The 26,749-nt window shown below is 33.2% G+C and overlaps 1 protein-coding gene across 1 annotated transcript in view; it reads right to left on the bottom strand.

Annotated features, from left to right (window-relative positions):
• Positions 1-5,484: 5,484 nt before the first annotated feature.
• The window catches only part of LOC127860541 (homeobox protein php-3-like), a 42,096-nt gene continuing 20,831 nt past the window's right edge, over positions 5,485-26,749 (bottom strand). The window contains exon 2 of the mRNA XM_052398648.1: positions 5,485-6,183. Within this exon, the coding sequence (XP_052254608.1) occupies positions 5,873-6,183 (311 nt within the window). The 3' untranslated portion in view covers positions 5,485-5,872. The remainder of the gene's footprint in view (positions 6,184-26,749) is intronic.

The raw sequence follows: 26,749 nt of genomic DNA, 5'->3' as shown, positions 1-26,749 counted from the left end.
TATGCTTGATCAATTTATGAAAACAGTATCAGACACTTTGCGATCTTGAACACATAGAAAATAAAACAGTAAACCGTATAAAATACGGTTTACTCCCGATTGTCCCACATTTTTATTTTAAGAGTAAAATATCGATAACGGAACATACAGGTAAGTCGCATATCTGGGGCTCGAAAAGGGGTATTTATTTCGTGTATTTATTGGATTAAATTAACAAAACATAAACACAAAAGTGTTTCTCGATAAATGTTTTATTTTTATTTTCTTCCAATAGAGGGAATATAGACACACTTTATTAACATTTTATATTTAATCACCAATCGATTTAATACCTATAAAAATGAAATATGAATGTATTAAAAAATCAAACAATCTCAGGTAATTTGTTTATTTAACAATCTCCATTTAATCTTAATATTTCGATTCAAAGCATCAATCATTCAATCCGTTATTTAATCTCCCCTCTGAATAAAGATTCTGTATACTTTAATTCGAATGGCATACTAACACTACTTAGTTATAAGTAACACTGTTATAAGATCAATGAGTATACAAGTATACATATTAAAATACAAATCTGAATCCGTCAAGCAAAATGCTCATCCCTTCGTGTTTATTAGTAATTAAATAACGTGGAATTTTGAAAAAAAGTGAAGTTAGGTTAATTTATTGATAACGCATGGATATATATTAATGCATGTTTGAGATGTTCAACTGTTATTTAATTATATAAAATAACAGTTTTTATTTATCTTATTTTTTTTAAATTTAAATTGTATTTATGTTACAGCAGACAAACAATAGATAATTATCGTTTTATACTTTGATCGTAGTTAATCATAATAAATCCTAGACATGATATTTTTTTACACTTGTATTACCCATCTTACGCCTCTTCACACCTATTTGTACGGTGTATTGAATTTCTAAATGTGGGACAATCGGGACGACACCTAAAATACGTTTATTTATTTACAATGAAATAATGGGTTTAAAGTTAACAATTTTCCATAAAACTTATATAACATTAAGTAAACACCAAGCTTTTGCATCAAGTCTGATTTTGTATAATTTAGAACGTACACATATACACAGCTTCGTATATTCTGCCATAGGGGTTAGAGTCATTAAGTACATGTATTGCCTATTTACTAGTATTTAGTACGGGATGACATGTATTCAAAATATCGACCTCGCCGTAATAAAGAGGTGAATGTGAAACGGAAAATAAGAGATCTACAATTGTTTAGTGAAAGATCGTTGGGTAAATACATGTCAATTGGTCGAAAAGAACAACGCACATTTCGAAGTGAATCACTAAAGAAAATATATAAGAGATATGTATGACTAACACTTCGCGTTCCTTTCATTTCTATAAAACGATGGGTAGCCAATGTTTGATGGGATTTTCTAAAATCAGCGGGTGCTATGTAAAGATGTCAGAGGGGGAAATCACGTGACAAACAAGATGGCGACGTCCATGCCGAGGCACGTATTTTTCTTCGTTTTATACCCTTTATTACTTGTATGATTATTTTTTATTCCGCCCACTTTCCATCCATATTAGAAAGAAAGTTACTGACTTTTATTTCTAAGTAATATTCGCTCTATATCTCAACTTTACTCAGTGCAAAATTTCTTAGCGGGATGACCTAATTAGGGCTCCACTAAAAAATTTACACCGAGTAAAGTCGAGATATAAAGCGAATTAAAATACGAAATGAACGCTAATCACCTTTTTACTGATATGGCTGGAAAGTGAGCGTCATTTAAAAAATAAACAGAAGTAATAAAGGGTATAACACGGCGAAAAATAACTGTCTCGGTATGGACGTCCGCACAGGCTAATCAGGGACGACACTTTCCGCTTTTATGACATATTTCGTTTAAATGAAGTCTCTTTTTTGCAAAAATCTAATTTAGGCGGAAAGTGTCGTCCCTGATTAGCCTGTGCGGAGTGCACAGACTAATCTGGGACGACACTTTGCGCACATGCATTATGTCTAGTTTTCTCAGAACACGACTAACACTATGAATGTCAACGAATATCGTCACCAGACGGATTATAAACACCATAATTGCGTTGATGTGTCACAATGTTTTATGCTATCGAGGATGCGAATTAAGTGTGCAATTCTTCATAACAGATGGATCTCTACTAATAATTACAGAAAATCAAACTTCCCCCTACTTGATCGTCGAAATCTATTACCATATACCAGAGAGACGTTAGAAATTAAATGCCTAATTAAATTCATCATCTTTGAATTTATATACAACCATAATGCCATAGAACACAAACATATTACTTGTAATGAATATAAAGCCGTTGATTTGACTGTTCGAAGCTATTTCTTTTTTATGAAATCAAATGTTTTATTAAGGATTTACTGGTTTAGAGATTGATTCATCTTCCGGTGTTATGAACACGCTTATATTATGTTTTTTTTTTTCCATATTTTTAATGACTTATGATTAATTAATTACGTTGAAATAAAAATATAATCCATCTTTTTAATTAAGAAAATATGACTCCAGATTTCTGATCATCAATCTATACGGTAAGCGGATAGTATGCGTACATCACACACAAATATCTGGATACGATTTTTGGGGTATTCGTTCACATCCCTGGTAAATACATTTCTTGAAGTAAAATGTAGTGAAAAAGATGTTGTTATGCTTGATAAAATATGTTTGATTTAATATTTATTTTTTTCTGACAATTTATTAATCGATATGAGGTGGTGTATGTCCCCTTTGTTCACGGTGCAGATTAATATTGGTCGTGGTTTAACGGGAACTCACAAGTTTGAGAGCACTTGTTATATGCCTGTTGTATTTATCGGGCAAATATGATATCAGTATTAATTTCAACGCCGCTTGTCTTTTTATAGAAATGTCTTGTTTTAATGTACATACACGTTTAAGGTATAACGTCCAAGGTTGTTCTTCTATAAAACCGAAATTATCGTATACATGTATTTTTTTTAAATAAGTTGTGGTCTTTTCATTAAGGTTTCTATTTAAGGAGATTTTTTAGAATAGTATAAAGTGCTTATATGGTTTTAGGGATTGAATGTTTGTCATAAATATCATGGGTAGGTAAAGAGTTTCTGATATCTTGTTGCAAAGTGTCGTACATTTCTATAAAAAAATGGACTTTCAAAATGAGTAAAATACATTTTAAGTGTATAGTGCGTGACTTCATTTAAGTTGTATTCGTTTTATCTGGGTGCTTTCAATGGTTGATATAATGCATTTTTATTAAGCCTTGATGTTTCGACACAAATTTTACGTTTTTATGCCATAGAGATATTGATGCATCTCGACATATAGCGATTAATCTGTCTGTCAGTATGGCTTCACGTCCGTGTCAGGTGAGTTAAATTTTACGTTTTGTCTTCAAACCGCACCAAGCATCTATTTAATACTTGCATATGTGTTACTTATGGTCGTTCTTCATCCATCTATATCATCTGGCCTCGTATTGACCATGGCCTGATTGGGAATTTTTATAAATCGAGCTATTTCTTGGTTAACTTAAGCGTATTGTTTTGTCTTTTAGAAACACCGCTTGCTTGAACACCGTGATATTTACATATTAAATGATTATTACGATCTCAACCCACTTGTATAATTATACCTCAATTTGACATTTACCTTTACACAATTTGAACTTAAAACATTTCAAAACACCTGCCTTATATTTCAAACCATCTGTCCTCGAGTAATTATCGTAGTACGTCTCCCATTCGTCTTACAACAAAACTTTGATTCTGATCTGAATATTGGGTATACATATTTCTATCCACAATACAAATAGGCAATCTATAGTACCACTCATTACAAACGTGTACTATTATTTGTTGAAATAATCTGGAAAAACAACAACACGATTTGTGAATTTCAAAATATTTTCATACCAGTTTTCGACGCTTGTCCATCTACCAAATTCATTCAACATATTTAGACTTATTAATCACGGGTGGTGCATTTTCCATTAGGCCACACAATTTTTCCCAGTAGAATAGATGAAGGTCTGCAAACACTTTTTGACGTTCATTTTTTTACTATCCTATTCTAAAAAATCAACAAACATGTTTAGCGAGGACACCAACAATTTGAATCGGTTGGGTTATAAGAAACACACAAATTTTTATTAAACGCTTTGAATGGCTTTGTGGAAACTATAAAAACATGTCTTGTCCGAACCCAATGGCAATTTTTTTAAATAATTAACCCATTTATGCCTTGTGGACTCTCCCATCCTTCAAAATTGGATCAATTTATTTCCAAAATTAGGGATGTATAGTATATTTATTTCTATATTTAGAATATTTCTTACAGAAATTCCTTTAAGCAAACAGCGCAGACCCTGATCAGACGCCGCATCATGCGGCGTCTCATCTGGGTCTACGCTGCTTGCCAGGGCCTTTTTTTCTAGACACTAGGCATAAATGGATTACACAAAAACGAGACAAAACGTAAATCACGGTGAACTATCGGTAAGCTGCAATCATGTGACCAAGTAACAATAGTATTATATACGTTAGTGTGAACGCACGCTCAATAATCTCACACGCATAATCATCTAGTAATATACATGTAGACAAAAAGCTTTTTGGACGTTTGATCCCTGAAATGGTGGACATTATTTAACATCACCGTTTAATGACGCACACATTTCATTTTAATACTCGTATAACCATTTATTATTCAAAAAGTATAATCAGTATACGATTTTATTATTATTCGTATTTATATAAAAAAAGGCAATATAATGTCGTCTGTTTTGATCAGTGATTTAAAGTTTCAATCTAATGTTTGACAAAATGAATGTTTCATTGTATATTCCGATTAATCGGCATGGCAAGTTACCTCCCTTATGTCATAATAACGTTATTCATAATTCCAGCTTACAGTATTTTGATATAGTACATAAATAAATGTATGCGCGGAAATACATAACTACAAAACCGCCATATGTATTACAACATAAAACCAGGCTATGTCAGCTATTATTGATAAAACAATAAAAAAAAAGCTGCTTTAAGTGTGAAAGTTAAGATATTGCTGCTAAAACATGAAACAATTGTAGCTGACGTTACTTCCAATTAAATTGTGTCTATGGTAATTTTAATTATTATAAACAACCTTTGCTGAACACTTCCTTAAAAAAGAGACCACACATTTAAAACGTGTCTCCTATAATTTAGATTTCACTCTTATTTTTTTTGTGAGGTATTGGCTAATGGTTAAACTACGAATTGTGAAATATGTAAACACATAAAAGAAACAGTATGTCAGTGAGATTTTCGGCAAAACTAAAAATAGATATTCAGTAAACAAAGAAACCATCCATTTTAATACTACATAAATACGTGTTCTGTACTGAAATATAGATTTGTACATTATATATTATACTGATGTGCCATTATCCAATTATAAATTATCAAAGAACTTGAACAAAGATTTTCGTTTTGTAACACGACAAGCACAAACACTGATGTGACCATCACTGTCACGTGTATAATATCTTGTTGCCAAGCAATCTGTATGGTTGCTGAATTTAATTGTTCAATTTAAAATATTTAATATACACTACGCTCACAGAAGCATGACCCATAATGCCGTTTAAGGTCTGCATTTTCGCCTACATTCCGTCCTCCGTTCTGATGAACGATGGATATATTTCCTTATGACATCATCGTTGTCATATTATCATTAGGAGGATATGCATTATTACAATTTGTCCAGCCAAAATTATTGCTACCCTACTTTTGTACTAATGTGTTACACTAACGACCAATCAGATACTTGTAAATTGCATGATGTCACACTTTTCAGCAGTAAATGTCTATGAGGATTCTCATTGGCCCATATGGAGATTTATGTCTGGCTCATCCGTACTATCGTTTTTATCCGAATCACCGTCATGTTTAGTGATTTTCTTGGCCTTGATTCTACGATTTTGAAACCATATTTTGATTTGTCTTTCTGATAAATTAATCAGCTGTGAGAGTTCCCATCGCCTGGACTTCGATATATACGTAGAGCTGTTGTATTCACGCTCCAGTTCAGCGATTTGAAACTTTGAATATGGACGTCGACGTTTGCGTAACGTCACGGCTGAAGGCGCCAGCGTTGCTGATGACAGGTGAATCACACTCGGTATTTCGGCTGAAAATAAACACGTCCGAATATTAATTGTCAATGAAACATTTACAACGTTTGATGCTAAAATTGACAACGTCTAAGCTACATTGATAAAAACCAATTTCCATTAATATTTGCTTCTCGTAACATTAGCGTGTAGATTTTTGTAACCACGAAACATTTTTTGACCCATTATTTAAATTGCATATCATATAGTAATAATTGCCATTGTAATGACGAAACTTGCACCGATTCGTTTAAATGGTGGAAAATGCACAGAGGAGGCAATCACGTGATGATCTAAGGTAAATGCAGATGGCGACGTCCATGCCGAAACGGGTACTTTTGCCGTTTTACACCCTTTATTACTATTATCATTTTTTTTAATCCGTCCACTTTCCAGTCATATTTTTGAGTAAGTGTTCGTTTTTCTCTCATCTTGAAAAGGCGAAACGTAAATCGCCACGAGTATTATGAGTATATGTATTTCTTTGTTTGGTAAAAGACAACCTTTTAAGAATAGTTTTGTCAAGTAATATGCACTCAATTAGTTAAACTATCTTTATAGTCCTGCTTGTGAGAAAAAGAAGTCCCGTTTTCTGCCGTAAAACTTAAAACATTGCACAATGTCTAAAAAATGATCGGCCGTATTCAGAGCTCCAGATAAGGATTTAGTCTAAAGGGCATTTCACCGCCTGATATTATTGTCAATGCGTATTTTACTCCTTTGTTTCAGCCATAAAGGGTTAGGAATATTTAGGGGTATTTTCCATTTCCATAGAAAACGGAAAAAGTAAAAGGCGTGTTTAATCTAGAAATAGTATTATTATTTGTTATTTATATTTTTAAATGCAAACAGAATATATTTAAAAAGACGATATGAACAGACTTTCTTTAAAAATATTCCCGCAAGTTGCTTAAAACGTCCCTTTTCGATCCATAAACATGATGGGCCGCCATTTTTATTACAAGCTTATTTTGATTGACTTACTTTTGATTCAAAGGTTACCTTACACTAAAAACTTAACTGGATTATTGTTAAACCGGTTACGCACTTTAATCGATTTAAAATTCGTACCAAGATTTGTAAAGCGTTTTGTTACGTACTGGGCCGATTTTTAATGCGTTTTTTATATTTTTTTCAATGCGTAAATACGCAGATACGCCTCTTATCTGGACCTCTGAGCCGTATTGAACGTTTTTTAAATGAAAGTTGACATACATTTATATCAACCCAAGTGGTGCAAATAGGTACCATGTGCCTTCGTTTTTCAATGTCACATGGTACATTTTTGCACCAATAGGTGTAATTGATTTTTTTTATTTCGAAGAATGTTACAAAAAACGACTTATACGGGTACCATTAAAACCTAAGTGTGTAATGAAAGTATGTTGCTGTCGGAATAATAATACGTTTGATTAGCCGAAAACAACAAAGACATACACATGAAATGCACCAGGCTATCGTGCATGAAATAACATGACTATGTCTTTAATAACGGGAAATTCTATTGATATGGCTTAGCCTTTATACTATTTCAAACAAGTGTAAACACGAAAGAGTGGAAAGTGGGTGGCACACACATAATGAAATAATAGTAACGAAGGGTATAAAACGGCTGAAATACCTGTTTCATTTTGGACGTCGCCATCTTGATTTTCTTTAGATCGCAGAGGCGTATCCAGAAATTTTTTAGAGGGGGGGGGCTCAACAGGGGAGGGTGCGGGAGGGGTGTCCCCTTCCGTCGACGAATTTTTTTTTGAATTGGCACCTTGAAATAATGCGATTTCCTGCTATCTAATCAGCATTTTGCATGATAAAAGTGCATGTAAAACAAATAAGAACTTGAGTTCACACATCAAGTGTGACAGACACACGGACAGACATACACACATGGGTAAATCAAATGTCTCTACAACCACTGAAGTGGTGGGAGACATTATCTTTATCCATAACTTTTTTAACAGAGTAAGATGGGTGGACCTCCTGTTTAACCATGCTGGATATCCTACTAGGTCAACTTAGGTACAACATTAAAATGTTTATGTCACCTTTCCACCTAGCCTGCCATATAAAGTGCAACTCAGCAGGGAGGGACTGAGGGGAAGGGAGATCATCAATGAACCATTCAAGGTCACTAGCACTGACAGGAGAGGCGCACATTTGTTCAGGTATAAACTTCAATCACATGGCTGCCTTAGTCTGCAAATCACTGAATCGGGTGTCCATTTCGTTCACAAAAGTGTTAACAAAGGGAGTCGTTAGGTTTCTGTGTAGTTTAATTCGGGTGTTGCCACGTCATCGTCACGTGATTACCCCACTGTGACAGCTATCGTAGATGATGAATTGTGTACTATCCATAGGATTTGTTTATTCAAACAAACATACAACTAATAATTAATGCATTTGCGCTAAACAATTTTCTAGGGTTTCCTTATGTTCAATCACAAACATTCTTGTGTCTCAACAAATAAATGTCAAAACGTAGGTGGTCTAGATCATTTGTCCAACACGTAACAACGTTTTAAACTGATCGCAATTAGTTTTAATTATCTAGCGTTAACGCGGCTCAAAAACCGTTTACCAGACCCCCAACACACAGGGTACGTCGACGTTTCAACGTCCGTAAGGAACGCGCCGCTGAGCTTTATTAAACAAAACTTGACGCTTCAAATTAATTAAATTCACTGCTGTGTTTAGCAAACGAGCCGGTAAATAAAGACGTTATTAATGCTTATAAATAAACAGCACTCTAAAATGAAAAATATGACATTGTAATAATCTTGTACCATTTTTAAAGGGATCTTTTCACGCTTTGGTAAATTGACAAAATGGAAAAAAGTTGTTTCAGATTCGCACATTTTCGTTTTAGTTCTGATATTTGTGAGGAAACAGTAATACTGAACATTTACCATGGTCTAATATAGCCATTATATGCATCTTTTTGGCGATTTTAAAACCTAAAAATTATAAAGCGTTGCAACGCGAAACGATTGAATAATTTGGAGAGTTCTGTTTTTGTCGTTAAATTTTGTGAAACTACGAAGATTGCCTATATAAGGTATAAAATACGTCAAGTATGTGTACTCGGCGGAATAGCTCAGTAGGCTAAAGCGTTTTCACTTCAGGACTCTGGCAGGACTCCAGGGGTCACTGGTTCGAAACCTGCTCCGGGCAATGTTCTTTTCCTTTTTTTAATTTTATTCTTGATTTTTTACTGGAGCTTTTACGATCCAATGTTTACATTTTTCAATATAAAGCATTTAATGAATTAGTTAAAAAATGCCAAAATCTGTGAAAAGGCCCCTTTAAATATTTATACATGTGTGTGCTCAAATATGATCGTGATCGAATGTGCTTCATGAAATATTTGGTAAAATATAATGATTGGTCAAAGCGACCCGTTAGAACAATTTAATCACATTGATGAGTTCTGACGACGACTTAAGTTTGTGTATTTTATTATTATTATTATTTTATTATTATTACTACTACATGTATTATTATTATTACTTTTATGATTATTATGATAACTATTATTATTATTATTTTTAGTAGTAGTAGTAGTAGTAGTAGTAGTAGTAGTAGTAGTAGTAGTAGTAGTAGAAGTAGTAGAAGTAGTAGTAGTAGTAGTTGTTGTTGTATAAGTATTATAACTTTTTTTTTAAATTATTATCATTAAAATTGGAAACCCTATCATTATAACTTAAAATATATTTGATATATGCATGATTCACATTGAAGTAAATGTCACATACTTTGTGAAATTGCGCGAAACTAACGAAATGATATACACTATATTTAGAAGTGTATTATTTCCACATTGCGACCACCAGAGCAATCCTGCATATAAAGCCGTCATTTACACAGTAATTCTAAAGCATTTATTGTTTATTTATTATTCGAATAATTGTTAAACGCAGTCTTTCAGACGACGTCGTTTCGCGTAGACGTAACGCCATGACACGGTGCGTTACGTTAAAACAAGCAATATAATACTGTTGTTAGTCAAATCGTCGGCGGTCGACATGTTCAGTTACCGTTGGTTCACTGGTGAATAAAACTATGCTTAGAGTAACGATTTAAAAATTACCCAAAACGTAGAATGTTCATTAATACTGAAATAAGGTTTCATCGAAATTTTAACAAATTCGAGCATTTGTTCATAAATTTAATTGTACCAAAGAGATACACGAACAAACCAATTCACGATTGAATGTTGCTGTCTTCTTTTCAAGTTCCAAGATTCTTGCTTTATTAGTTTCAGGTCGTTTCTCTGATCGTTTGCTTACGTTATCGCCTGTGTTCGAATCAGTTATAAAGTTAAAAGCCCGTTTTATTATCTGTGAAATTATGCCCAGTTGGTGGTTTACCCGCAATTCGGACAGGTCATTATTCGGACATTTACAAACCGAATTGTTCTGTCCTGAGAGATAAGCGACCTTTGAAGCGACCTAAGGCAAAGTTCAAATTCGCATAAAAAGTTCATAATCTGTCTCTGGCTTAATTAAAATCGCAATCACGTGGTATGTGAACGAGAGTTTCTCACAAGAATACATAAAATCCACATTTCGCGGCAGATAGGCCTCGTATTGAATCAGTGTTACCGGGTCTGGGTTGCAAACAGACGAAATTTGAGGGTCATTTGAAATTTATTCATTGTGACCGATTGTCATAAAAAGCTAATAAAGTATAGATAAATCTCACGAGAGAGTTCCGTGATTTACACCGGTCAATGGAATTATTGGACTGATGAAAAACAGGCTGTTTATTTGTAAATTTAATCCTTAGGATTTTAACAGCGTAAACGTTTTTATGCTACTCTTGAAATCCAATATTTGTTTGATATTGCCCGTCTTAAAAACGCCGTGCCGAATCGCCACAATCTAACACAAACTGAGAACCAAGGACATAAAGCGAGCATCATCATTGTCATCGTCAGCAGTCTTAACAACGAAACAAAAACACCAATGCGAATTGCAAATTATGAGCGAATTATTTTTATATTTCTAAAATAAATAATTGTTGATTTTAAGAGGACATTTTTTTATACAAGAGAGTATGTATGGAGTGTTACGTAAGACCGCGATCATGAAACAAAGTTATTTAGTCTCGATAATATATACATCTCACGATCCTACTTTCGTAATACCCTTTTGATGTAAAAACACTGAGGACTCCTAAGTTGAACTTCTTTAAACAGTTCACAATAAAATATTATATGCACTTCCTATGACGTTATAAATGACGTTATCCATATTTATAACATTTATATTGAACTATAAAATCTATAACAAGAGGAAAGAATACTAGGGTGTTGTTTTTGTCTGAGTCAATGAAACCCTCGCATACATGGCGGAGTTGACAACGTTTTATAACCGCGAGATTAAACAATCGAATTCGTTGGCCGTTTAATACAAATACTAAATACGGATATAAAGTTTGTGTTTATTGCCACATAAAATACAACTTCAAAGAGTCTGTTACGGAAAATACAAAACCCCGTTTGAAACAACAGTGAGACGACAAACAGAATAAAGTTTTATGCCGGATTTAAGGATCTCTTTACATTTCAAGTTGAATTCCTGCGCGCTGTATTGTGCACACTGGGGATTGAGTATGTAGGGCATATAGTTGGTACATGCTATACACAATAGGCGCATGTTTTTATTATTCAAGAACATTGAACAATCGCATTAACGAGATAACAAGTACCTTGTACACTTAACATGAAACATAATTTACACTAATTTATGAAGTAGGGTTATTTCTTAGAAATAATAATAGATTAATAGTGTGCAAAATAAGCACGCACCCATCGTTTGAATTAGTCCTCACATACAGGAATTTAACTTTAAAGCAATTCGCAATAATAAAACAAATACAAAAACATATCACCCGTAAAAGAATCTACGCACAGTTTAATTCTTTAACAAAATTAATGTATGTTATAAGAAACGAGTATGCAGTTGTGCTGGGACGTTCCAAGAGCTAATAAAGAATAAATAAATAAATATGTTAATTAATTATTTCGTGAAGTATTAAATACATTAAGACAAAAATGAATGAAGAAATATAGTAATTAATGTACATTAAATTGATATTTGATAAAAAAAATTATTGATAATAAAAATATTTAAATAAATAATTAATTCTTAAAAATATTGTTTCTGAAATACACAATGTATGTAATCTCCTATAACACGAGGAGATAATCGGCACGCAATGGTATTCCCTTTGAAATTGCATATTTCTTTATACGAATTTCCATCATGTTAATGGCAAGAAAAAAAGCTATAGCAAAATATTCATTTATAAGCAAAAAGCCTATATCTCTTTTCACAACTACTTTAATGATATGCACTGTGGTTGGTTGATGGAGAATAAATACGGCTTCCTTCGGTCGGGAGATGCGATTCCAGTTTAATGGACACATGAAATAAACATTAAGTTAATAGCAATGTCTACCAGGGCGGTATTTGCGTTCATGCATCATTTCGTCGAGGCGGGTATCGCAAAATTAACCAATCAGAAAACAGTCTGGAAAACTGCCGATGTAAGCAGCGTTTTCATAGGTTTAATTTGGAACAACTTTGTGATGAACTGTGGCTACCGGCAGTTTGGGTATTGCTTATAGCCGGTTTATTATTTATTTTCTGTGTAAGCATCAACGATTCGAATGCTTGTATTAATACACATGTTAAAGTATGTTAAAGATATTTTTCAATTGTTTGCTTTGAGTACACATTTAATACATACAATGACAGCATCCAAAAGCATTACTCATCTAATAGCAGATTGGCAATAACGCATGTTTAAATAACCGACATCCTTAAACAAACGACGATGGTTTTAATTTCCTTCTTTTTTTTTCTCACCCAAATTCAAGCAAACCGATGACATAGAATAGAGTACAGTCAAGTCTAGACAACACATACAGGTGCAGAGGTAGCTATCGCACCTCAGCCGAAACTGGCTTTAAACGTCAAAGATTTTTGAAATTGATATACACAAGCCCGATTTTTGAAATGCATAAAACTGCGGTATCGTTTAAAACAGACAGACGCTACTGATGTGGTTGATGTATGCAGATTGTTTTTGTCAGTTCAAAGCAGCAATTCCTCATTGTGTGTATCATTGTTTTTACCAGAAGTCATGCTATTTGTAGCAAGAGTAGGAGGGCAACACAAAACACAAACATGTATCAGTATCTTCACCCATCAAAGCTGACATGGATTCATAGATTGAAATTCACCATGGTTTGCAGTACATAATGCGGAACAAACACATTGGATGCCGAAATCAGTGGAAAGGGTCAAACAGTTTTCATGCCAAACAAAGATGACCTTATAGTTTTAATCGCGTTGCTGTCTATAGAGAATAACAGAAAGAAACCTAAGCAATGCCGAAGAAAGTTATATCTGAAATGAGCGGAGAGACAACTAGTGAAATACTTCAGCTGACGAAATTTGAGAGTATCACAGCGGACGACATTTGACAGTACCGCAGTAGAAGACCAGTTTCTCGGTAGACCAGCTAGCACATGACCTTCAATTGTAAATGAATGGGAGGCCTTGTCAAAACTTAGGCGCGCTTTGTTGAACATATGATGGTTATATGAAATATGTAATCATCAAGGCGTGGAAAAGTGTGGCACGTTTATAACATGTTAAATGCTCCAATTACACAAACCTTTAATATTTGCGAAAATGATAAAATGTAGCACAGCTTTTAATTGAAATATGTTTGCGCCTTTGCAGTAGTTCGCGTTTTTTGTTCATCAAGCTGTGATGGTTTCACACCATTCTTGTGCACGCTTCATATGTGTGTGTTTTAATACACTTTGCAAATGTTTAACTTTAAGTCGCTGACTTATAACCTGTTGTAGCCATGTGTACGCTGATGTATAACTATTGATGCTAGGTTGTAGAACGGTTGCAATTATAATAACACTGTGTGGACTAGTCAAATCCACAAAAAGGTTATGCGTAATTAGGGCATGACAAACATTAAACATGCATGTATTTGTAAATTATTTACAAAATAGTGTGCATCAGATGCATGCACATATGTTTCTGTTAAATTATTTGTGTAATTAAATATTGAAAGTATTCTGTGTCATTAATTGAAAAAAAAAAAAACTAATAAAGATTAGATGCTAAGTGACGATTTTTTTTTAAATAGAAGAATTAGGAAATTAACCGTTTGTTTTTTCAATTGGCTTATTCGTATTAATAACTTAATGCCCAACTGAAAAGGGTCAGGTTTGCGAGGAATTTTTAATACAAAATATTTGGACCGAATGCTACTGTACGCTTACATGTAATTTTTACAATATGACCATTGATTTTACTCACTAACAACAGTTTCAATTGAAATTATTGCAATCGTTTTTTATTACAAACCGGAAGTGTGCGAGTTTTTTTTTATGACTCAATTTATTTTCAACGATTCACGCACCATCACATCTTCGCTAAATCAAATCCGCAGAGAAGAAGAGACTGGGATAAAAACTATGGGATAAAAACAACCTAAGAGGCGACATTTGTGTTCTGATAGACTGATGGTCGAGATTGGAGACCGGGTGTCTGCAGATAGGTGTTGATAGGGCCAGCACTCGCAGGTTTCGCGAGGCGATACCTGCTCGAGAATTTCGAGGTAACACAGTTCCGCTTCTGCGCACGAGGTGGGAATCCTTTGATCAAGTATCGATAAATGCTAACAGAAACGGGTAACATTGTAGGTACGGGACTTAATAAAAGGATTTGGTGTTTGCATAAAGATATGCACCATTGAAATAGCGTTCGCTTCTATATATTTGTATGCACAACTTATGTTCTCGGAGTAATTAGCCTAGCATAATAGCGACTGCTACTTCCAACAGGTAAAAAAGCGAACACCGCTACTCACAAAACCACGCGCGACGCAGATGAAAACAAACGCCCATTCATGATCCATCATTGCGTGTAAGTTGAACTTTAATTATCACCACTGATTGCCCTTTAATTCATTCCAAATCATCATTAATATACTCCACATGATACTTTTTTATACTAATTTATTCTTTGCAAGGACATATGTTTCATCTCGTGAAAACATGGTACGCAAGATTTACACATGCTACTCTATGGCATAAATACACGTATGAGGACAAGGGCGTTTCTGTTTGATATAAACATGCCATCTTATCGCCAAAAAAAGAAATTTCAAATTGGCCATCAAATAAATAATACAAAAAAACGCCATGACACTAGACACAACGATCATCTGACAACATTCGAGCTGTTTGTTGGATATGTCTTAATCTATTATTGTTAAAAGAATCATCATGGAATACAGGGCCATTGTCGGATATGTCGACCGATACGCCGTCAACATTACACCAGACAACACTTAGGTAATATTGAAGACGTGAAAAGACCGTTGCGCAGTCTTTAAATTCACACGAAATAAAAAGCAAAAATACCAACGTTGCAAATATTCTTAATTGGTTGCAACGGTTAATAAAAAATAATTTCACAGAAATACAGCAATAAAACATATACATACTTTGATATAGACGTTATGAAATCTAAGGATTTAAATTGCTGAATAACATAAAATAATTATTAAAGTAGAATTAAAAAAATATTTTATTGTATGGTTACATATATACATGAAGAAAATACAATTAAAAAAAACATGCCCAGCTATTAACGTGTTAAGATATACAAACACTAGAGTTAAACAGTGGTCATGAATCAATTAGAAAAACAATTCTGTGTCCATGCGTGAGGCTGAGGAAACCAACCGTATAATTTTTTAATTTGTATTAGTATGGAACCAAATTCAATACACACGAGACGACGTCGGTGTGTGGTCTCTACATTGACGTATGTGGCGTTCCCATAAACGTCAAAACGTCTATCAAAACGAAGCGAACCTTAGCGTTACTTAAACGTCATGCTGACGGTTTGATTATATTCGCACTGTTTGCAATTCAAAAGGTATAAAATGAAGAACCTAACTTATTTTGACAATTTGTCTTTTTACAAACTCAACGTCTTTAATAGTCATCTAAGAAGTATTTATTATTTACTTTGTTGTATTTTTTATTTTTACATTTTATTAATTACGCAAGAAATTCAAACATAATGCTAAATTATTAAGAACTTGGCACATAGTAAAATGCAACTGAAAAATAACTCCTAAATTTATACCGTTCGTATATGAAACTATTAATTGCTTACTAAATCCATCAACAACAACAACAACATTAAAAATTTAATAACATTTATAACAAACTACGTTTTACTGTCCTTTGAAGTTCAGAAAGGACTCAACTAGATGGCTATGGCCACAGTGTCCTGTTACAAATTTATTAGGAAATTATCGTTAATGCCAGAAAAGATCTAGGTTGATATAGCTGCACTCTGCCATTCTTTTCAATAGTCTTGGGAACATGGGAATGTTGGATATCTTCCGAAATTCCATTATATGTTCTTGATCCTTTACCTATAAGGCTAGGTTGATATCCTTAATTAACCCATTTATGCCTAGCGTCCTGAAAAAAGGACTTTGCAAACAGCGTAGACCCAGATGAGACGCCGCATGATGCGGCGTCTCATCAGGGTCTGCGCTGTTTGCTTAAAGAAACTTCTGTAAGAAATATTCGAAATATAGAAATAAATATACTAGACATCTCTAATTTTGGAAATAAATTGATCCAATTTAGAAGGATGGGAGAGTCCACTAGGCATAAATGGGTTAAATGCATTTGACTCCATACAATCTTTCCTATGAAGCAAATTATTTGCTGAAATCCGTCTTTTCACAATACTCTAATACAGCCATGAAGCGAATTTAGTCCTAGGTTTAGTCCGGGTGGGTGAACCTTCTGGATTTCAGCAAAAGAAAGGGGATGCATGTCATCACTTTATGACAAACACACGAGCTGAGCACTTTGTGGAAGACGGATTGTCCCATTAAGATATCAAGCTAATTATTGAATTGCATACCAATCAAATATCAATCACGAAAAAAAGTAACCGTTGAAAACCCAGGATATGCGGTTCGCTCTATCAGTGTCATACCTGGGTTCCAGATGGCTACAGCTTTTATAAGAACTAGTGCCACGGGGCAACATTCAATCCGTACCGTTTACGAAGAAACATTTAATATAGTTTTTTTCCAGAGTATACTGTGCATTTTCTAGCTCAGTAACTTTTTAAAAGAATAGTCAAATTCTCACTCACATGTCCAATCAACGAGTACAATAAAACATACGGCATCGATTAAACAATATCACTAACTTTGGCTTTATTTCAAGAATATTTTAATGAATCTCGCTCTGTGAAAAGGGGGTATAATGCATGTCGTAAAGTGGCGACCCATATGAGCCTGTGCAGTCAGCACAGGCTAATCATTCATTACACTTTCCGCCTTTATAATATTTTTCGTGTAAAGAAAGTCTCTTAGCAAAAATCTAGTTTAGGCGGACTGCACAGGCTAATCTGAGACGACATTTTACGCACATGCATATTAAATCCCCTTTCACAGAGCACGGCTCGAATGTGTTTTCTTCCCACTCAAAGAGAGGAATTACCCGGCGATACAGAGTGTCGTGTCCGAAGTAATATTTCAATGATTTCTACACGACACAATCAGCGTATCTGTCCTATTCCATCTAACAATCGGTTCACTTCGGTGTAGTTTTACAGATCTATTCTAATTGAATTCCCGCTACAAATCAATGGCATGACCTTAACTGATGGAACATCCCATGCAACGTAATTAATTCACCTTTCACTATATTTTTTCCCCAGAAAAAGTCAAACGATATCAATTTTATTGTCTCCAAGAGGGAAGAGAAAAAGTCTACCACCGGAAAACAACCACATGATAACAGCAAATCTTTATCGAACAAACCCGTTTTCATACGACGCGCATGCGCACATTTTAATGCACTTTAGCGATTATATTGTAAATTACAAAAATCCATAAAACGTCAACGTAATCTTCACACCGCCTTTAAGTATGTGTTGTTATGTCATCTTCATTAAATTTACTGTTTGAACTTTACAATATCAACGTGTTTTTCATCAGTGTGTCCTATTTTTTGTTCTTTGTCAATAGCAGTTAACATTTTTACCATCTGCAACCCATTGTAGTTAATGAGGAAATCTGAATCGTGTGATATATAATAGATATATAATACTATGATCTCAGTTTAATAGCAACAACAACAAGAACAAGGAAAATGACGTTCAAAAGTGAAATAATCATAATACACAATTAGATCAGTCGTGTGTTGAATTAGGTAACTTGCGTGTGTAATAATGACATCGGAATAGAAATATAAATCTATTTAAGGGCATCCACAAACGCGGATTAAATCCGCTTTCAGGGCGGTATCACACTCTGATACATGATCCGAAGACCTAAAAAATTCAAAATAAAATCTTTCTGCAATTTTCAGCAAGAAAATTCATGATAGATAATTGAAATTCCTGATTTTACCTAGACAAAGTGGGTGCCTATGTGCCGATATAATGTCTGTCATATATACATAATGGAGCATTTTTAAATACCCGCGATATTCAATTCCTTTGAAAGTCTGGATTAAACGAGAGACGCAACTGTTTTTATACAGCAATAAAAGCAGGCTGGTACATTCATTAGATATACGGATACTCTATCTTGCGCAAATTATAAATCCATAAAATTTCAAATGATATCTATCTCGCAATGAGTGTTTCCCCAACAGAGGACTCTTGTTAATGCTTTCTAGTGATTTGTTATTGTGTGTGATTTTATGTCAGACAAATTATTATCTTCATAAACAAATTGATGCAAACACTGAGATATTCATTTTTCTTGTTCTTTATCGTTATTTAAACATCACACACGTAAGTTTTCAAATAAAATTAGTAAAATAGTAAAAAATGTCAAATTTTAAACAAACGGAAGTTTCCAAAGTGTAAATATTTTAAAGCGTGAAAACATTGAACTTAAAATATGTTTACTTAGTGTTTAACAATTAACTTAGAATAGGCAATTTTGCACTTCATAAATGTGGATATGCGTGGGTGTGTGGGGCGGTTTAGGTAGTAAATATCTCAAAACAAATGGCATTGTAAATGTTTTTTGTAAACTAAATAGTGTTAAGCATACAACACCAATATTATACCAAACATTTTTAAAAATAAAAACACCATGTTATTATAACTACGTCAGTACTTTAGAATTCAGTTAAGAAACAGTACATGTGTGTGAATTAACTTCATGTTTCAATCATAAACAAACTTAAAAAACGCACATACTAGTACTTCGTTTTGATTTTGCAAATATTTATATTTAATAATTATAATGTTGTATATTTCGATAAAATAAAGGCACTTTATATTTATCGAATTTGCTTAAAACGTGGAACTTGTATACTTTTATACTATTTCGGAAATGAATTGGGAAAGTACTCGTACACGTGTTTTTTCACTGTTTTAACATACAAGTTTTGATTGACAATGAAGGTTTAAATTAAAGGGGCCTTTTCACAGATTTTGGCATTTTTTAACTTATTCATTAAATGCTTTATATCGATAAATGTAAACATTGGATCGTAACAGCTCCAGTAAAAAATCAAGAATAAAATTTAAAAAAGGAAAAGAACATTGCCCGGTCCAGGTTTCGAACCAGTGACCCCTCGAGTCCTGCCGGAGTCCTGAAGTAAAAACGCCTTGGCCTACTGAGCTATTCCGCCGAGTACACATACTTGACGTATTTTATACCTTATATAAGCAATCTTCGTAGTTTCACAAAATTTAACGACAAAAACAGAACTCTCCAAATTATTAAATCGTTTCGCGTTGCAACGCTTTATAATTTTTAGGTTTTAAAATCGTCAAAAGATGCATATAACGGCTATATTAGACCATGGTAAATGTTCAGTATTACTGTTTCCTCACAAATATCATAACTAAAACGAAAATTTGCGAATCTGAAACAACTTTTTTCAATTTTGTCAATTTACCAAAGCGTGAAAAGATCCCTTTAAGGGACAAATAAAAAGGTTTTTTGTTAATGTCGAGGCTTTCACAAATATAAGAAATTGCAACGTTTGAGTGTTTGTGGAAACTCTAGTTAGTCCTTCATAGTGGTTTTGGGGGCAGTTTGTTAAATTGTTCAAATATTAAACAGAACAACCGGCATATTGACATACGATTAATACAGACAACATTATTCACAGTTTCAGACTGATTGACAAGAAATAAACGTATTTGGGTTCATAGTAATATCTTTTATATACTTGTACTAATATGTATAAGTACGCTTACACAATTAATCACTGATTTCAAATAAAATTATCTTCTTTAATATTTTTTTAAGTGGTTCATGTTTTCATTATAAGTATCTGTATACTAAAATAATTGAGAATATATTATGCGTCATGTGTAATAAAATGGCTATTAGATTATGGTCTGATTCAGTAAGTAAATGGTTTGCGCATGATAAAGAACTTCATTTGGAATATTTGCCATGGTGATATACAGTTATAATTGAATTTTAAATTAGTGACAAAAACAGTATTTAAATATTTAAAAGTTATTTAGAACTGATATAAATATAATATTATTATAAATATTAATATAAAACGACAAGCATCTTTGAAAACTAACAAAAGATAAATTGAATGTTACCGGGTACACGATTCCATGTATATTTTTTTTGTTTCAAATTAGTAGTTTTGAGTCTGAATATGTATACATCTAAGTTTTGAGTCTGAATATGTATACATCTTAGTTTTGAGTCTGAATATGTATACATCTAAGTTTTGAGTCTGAATATGTATACATCTTAGTTTTGAGTCTGAATATGTATACATCTCAGTTTTGAGTCTGAATATGTATACATCTAAGTTTTGAGTCTGAATATGTATACATCTTAGTTTTGAGTCTGAATATGTATACATCTAAGTTTTGAGTCTGAATATGTATACATCTTAGTTTTGAGTCTGAATATGTATGCATCTCAGTTTTGAGTCTGAATATGTATACATCTAAGTTTTGAGTCTGAATATGTATACATCTTAGTTTTGAGTCTGAATATGTATACATCTAAGTTTTGAGTCTGAATATGTATACATCTTAGTTTTGAGTCTGAATATGTATACATCTAAGTTTTGAGTCTGAATATGTATACATCTTAGTTTTGAGTCTGAATATGTATACATCTCAGTTTTGAGTCTGAATATGTATACATCTAAGTTTTGAGTCTGAATATGTATACATCTTAGTTTTGAGTCTGAATATGTATACATCTAAGTTTTGAGTCTGAATATGTATACATCTTAGTTTTGAGTCTGAATATGTATACATCTAAGTTTTGAGTCTGAATATGTATACATCTTAGTTTTGAGTCTGAATATGTATACATCTAAGTTTTGAGTCTGAATATGTATACATCTAAGTTTTGAGTCTGAATATGTATACATCTTAGTTTTGAGTCTGAATATGTATACATCTCAGTTTTGAGTCTGAATATGTATACATCTTGGTTTTGAGTCTGAATATGTATACATCTTAGTTTTGAGTCTGAATATGTATACATCTGCAATGAGCGAAATAGTCTTTTTATGATTTTTTCGCAATACATGTATCTGAGTGTTTTTTTTCTCTCGCGGATTATAGTTGATGACTCAATATTTTATTACATGACACATAACGCATTTACAATTATACATAGAGCCAGTGTAACATATGTCTCGGAAATAAACTGAAAATGTACTATAATTTTCAATATTCTCATATTTATAATGTACACATTACTTCATATCCATGTTGGAGCTCGATCGTGAATGTAGACATATTATACAAAGATTGGAGATTAAAATATACTGAAGAGAAATCCCCATCATTGTATGGACTTGCTATGTTTATATCACATTGAATAAGACATTACTTATAAAATAGAAATATTTTTGACAGTCTATTACGAAAAGACATGCATATTCCAAGATGGCACAATACAAAAAACACACTGAAACTCGCGACCTAAAGTTATTTTAACAAAACGACTTGACACACAATTACAGCGTCAAATAAAAACATCACGATATAGAAGCAATACTTTCGACAGTGTCCGTAAATAGTTGTTCAATAAAAGTTGACGACAATCTCACAGTTATTTCAGCTAATGTCCGGCATACTTAAAATGCCGTTTACATCTTGAACTGTGTTTTTTTTTAAATTCAAGACATCTTTTAATATAATATTGAAGGTTAAACTTTAAGTTTACGCTATATTTTTAATCAATAACAATATTATTTGCAGCGACGAACTATTAATATCTTTTGTTTATTGCAACAACTATATGCAGTTGGTTTTAATTAGAGGAAATATAGCATCAATCGTATACATCCTTATGGGAAAGCTTGACACATGAAATAATTTATTGTTTTATATTATAGTTACAATTTTTCAAGTAAAATACACAGTCTTTGACACTCAACCAAAATGTGTGTACTATATACATGCATATATTCGGCAATTATTTCAAGAACCAAAAAGTTCTTTGATGGAGCATGCAAGCACGCGTTTAATGCCAACTGCTAATTAATGTGATATCAAAAACGTGGAGCATGATTAGTCCTTGAACGTATGGAAATTGAGAATTTTTCTGAGGAACATAAGCCTACGGCAAATGGTAATTATCTCGATGAGAACCTCAACGGGCTCAATTACGTCGACGGTAAAATATAGATCAACGCACAGTTTCGAAGACAAAAGCAACTTCGTTTGTAGGGTCATCGATAACAGCTAGAGCTTCAGCAGCAACAACAGCAGTAGCAACAACAACAATACCGTTAACCGCATCGACGAAAGCAACCAATCCAGCAGCGAAAGCAACAACAACAATGATATCAGCATACGAGGTAAAGACTTAATAAATCGAGTGTTGCTGGTTTTGGTGCCATAATAAAAAGAAACAACAGCAAATCCACACTGTTCAATGATGAAATTAATTTTGAATGGCAGGATGAAACTTCAATATTGATAAAACTAACTTTTAGAACTGAAGAACATCTTGAGCGTCAACATCATCAACACATTATCGGTCTAAATCATTAAATCGACACTCTAAATGTCAAGATTTAAAGTAACAAAATATGGAGTCATGCGACGTATGTTTATTTGTTTAATAATAATTAATACTTAGACCACCATCAAACCCGAATGTCAAGCTGGTTGATGATATTTGAATAAGCATATATAAATAAAACGAAGTGTCAATAACGGACAGGGATGATAAGGTAAAACTAGCCGCTTTCGAACTCGCGATCATTGTGCAGATGGCTTTGGATTAATTTTATTTTATTATTTTCTGTGAATCAACGATATAAGTCCGATATCGTTGATCATATGGCAATATGTGGCCCCAGTTTTACGAGATTTCCGTCACCTCTAAACCGCTTGATGTCGTAAAACCTGATCGCAATGAAATGCTGCAGACACCACACAAGACGGTTGTCGTAAAAATGTAACCTGTTTAAAGCAATGTCCTCTAATTGGCTAAACTTTATGACTAATTCGCTCTCAAAGGGTATATCTTGTTTACAACCGCTAGAGTTTACGACACTAAAAGTCATTATTTGTAAACCTGAGAATTTCAATTAAAGACGGCTTCACTTTGCAATATGGCAACAATTTAACGGGAATTGCAAATGTTTAGTTTTCATTTAAGCGAAAGAAAAGTTGATTTATTCCCAAACTTTTGGATGACTTTTTGCCAAATGTTGATCTCACATGTGTCCCAAAATTTTAATTGCAGACACACATGTCCGCATTTCCATTTTGGTATGCCGACTTTCATGCTTTCATTCTATTGCAACAAAGTAATATGCAACAAACAATTATCTTATGTGTTGCTTGAAGTTGTATAAATGCGGAAACTATTTTCTCTAAAAACTAAATCAATGTGTGAAACATTTATTTACCTGCAATAAAGTATTTTATTCAACTTATCAAAATTATGCTAAAGTATCTGCTAAGTGCTCTACTTTAAATATCCATCAATAGTTTCCTACAAAACGTGGGCGTTGTTGGAAGAAGAAAGATGTTATTGTGAACTGGTCGATTCGCTCAATATTTTATGGTGCTGTGTTACCTATGCCGAATATTTTAACTTTGCAATTTTGGTGATGTCAAATTACGAATTTGGGGTTAGAAAAGACGCCAGTGTAATTTGTAAACAAATCTAAAACGGTTCTTCCGTTGTATGTGGTTGGCATTTACTTAATTGCTTATTTATTACGGAGATCGGTTGCAATGAATTGTTATAGATATTTTGGTTTAAGGTTTGATATTTATTATAATAAAATCATATGATTCCGCGAATTTCCCAATGACAGCAAATTGTACTGTTCGCCTTAACTTCTGTTTATTTAACTTATTTTATCACAATAATTTATATATGTGCATGATTCTTACTGACTTACTTACAAACCCAATATTGCAGTAGAAGGGTGAAGTGTTTAGCGTTTAAATTCCATACACTGATAAGAGATGAATAAATGTGTTTTAATTGTGACTGTTATATGCGCTTATAATATGTGATATAAACCTTAAACATTGGCATTTGTTGTGTATCACTTGTATCAGTATGTTGCTATATGTCTTATATTATTCTGTATGTAAAGTGTTCAATTTTGTGAAATATGAGCATGCGTCACTAGAATTAAATTAACATCATATGTATCATTTTATTACGAATTATAATTGTAAAAGTTCACTTCATTAGTAACGATTCACTTATTTTGTCCTTTTTTATTTAAGTTTAATTTAAGAAAAGTGCAGAAGTTTGTTTTTCTATAGAAAACAATAAATCACCAAAAACTGTAAGGGAGATACATTTTTGTTATGATCCACTACTTTTGTAACAGAAGAGCCTTATACATAAAAAGTAGATCACCGCCTCGAAACAGTCCATGAAAAACACACGTGGTTCAAGCAGGCTTAGGGTCTAGCCGAACTTCTCACCAGACAAAATCATACAGCCATTTTGTAAAATACGTTATGCGTAAAAACTATGATTAAATATATATTTATTGAAAAGAGAATTGTTAACGGTTCATTGTCTTCCTTTTTCCTGGGACAAAACTATAAAACCCCTAATCATACATGGACATTATGTAGTAATATTTGACATTATTACGCGAAAATCACTGCATTCTTCACTTTTATCGACCTAAGTGTTGGCTCAAGAGCTGAAATCGCTGTATGCATTGCACAATAGCAGCTATCGCAATCCTATTACATGCATATGTAAGCCATTACATAATGCGCATCGCAATTCCGTCGCATCGATAAGCGCAGTATCTCTAAGTAGAAGTACCTATCAATTAAGAAAAGTAGCAATTTACAAAATAATTCGCCCGCGTTAATGTCGTGGCTTGGAAATAAGAACGTGCTTTATGGTCCATTGAAGCTTATAGTGAACAATTAGTGGTATAATAAACTGCACGAAGCGCAGTATTCGATTAAGTGTTATTTCTAATGAGTTTTGTACGATATCGTTAAATGAAGAGTCTTTTGAAATACTACCAAATTAATTAATCGCGTGTGTTCAAATGTTATGATGTTGGTTTTCGAAATATGTAAATAAAAGTGTATTGTATCTTATAGTTTCCCTACGTGATACAGTTGCCGTGTGTATAGGTCCTTGGCATTAAATCACAATAACATTCAAGCCTATGCAAGACCAACTTTATAACACACTAGAAGTAAGATTGTTAGACTTTCCCCGAACAACATCAAATCAACAAAAATTTAACCTGCTTGCACCGATGCCTTTTCACACAACGCAGAATAAAATAATGTTTCAATAGTAATCTAGAATCATTTTGCGACCATTTAAAATGCATTATCTACAATGCAATGTAACTGTGCAAGCTTTTCGAAATTAAATCTTAAATATGCCTTTGGTATTGCTGCGAGGAACTATCTCGAATTGGAGTTGGAGACTTTCCGCTGTTCTCGTCATCATCATTTTGCAACGATGTTTCATCGAAACAACTTTTTTGTTGTTTATTTCCTTTAGAGATTTACACCAAACATATATCTGCTAGCGCTACCACGCTTGGGAAATCATGAATATTGTTGGTGTTATTAAATCTGTACAATAATAACCAACGCCACATTGCTTAGAAAACATTATTACTGGACATACAATGCATCTGATAAATACTGTTTTACATGGATCTATACAACACAACGTTATCGGTCCATGTTATATAAAACACAAAGCGTTTAATTCGTCAGTTCTAAATCGAAGCAGCCGCCAAAAGTGCCAGAACAACTTCTTGTTCATCATAGTTATATGTGTAAATATGTATAACTATTTGTTCAATTATATGTACTTCTTGCTTAAAATCGTGTCAGTTCTAATTCGAAGCAACCGCCAAAAATGACAAAACAACTTTTTCATCAACATGTTTATATCCCCATTTGTTCAATTATATGTACCGCTCGATTAACAAATATATTAGTCATGTGTACCTTGTATATTTGCGTCCAAATCATATGAATTTAACAACCAATGTAGCGATTGTAGTGC

This window comes from Dreissena polymorpha, chromosome 15, assembly GCF_020536995.1.
Source record: "Dreissena polymorpha isolate Duluth1 chromosome 15, UMN_Dpol_1.0, whole genome shotgun sequence".
Lineage (NCBI taxonomy): Eukaryota > Metazoa > Mollusca > Bivalvia > Myida > Dreissenidae > Dreissena > Dreissena polymorpha.
Note: the sequence above shows the minus strand (reverse complement) of the source record. Positions and strands in the feature narration are given on the sequence as shown.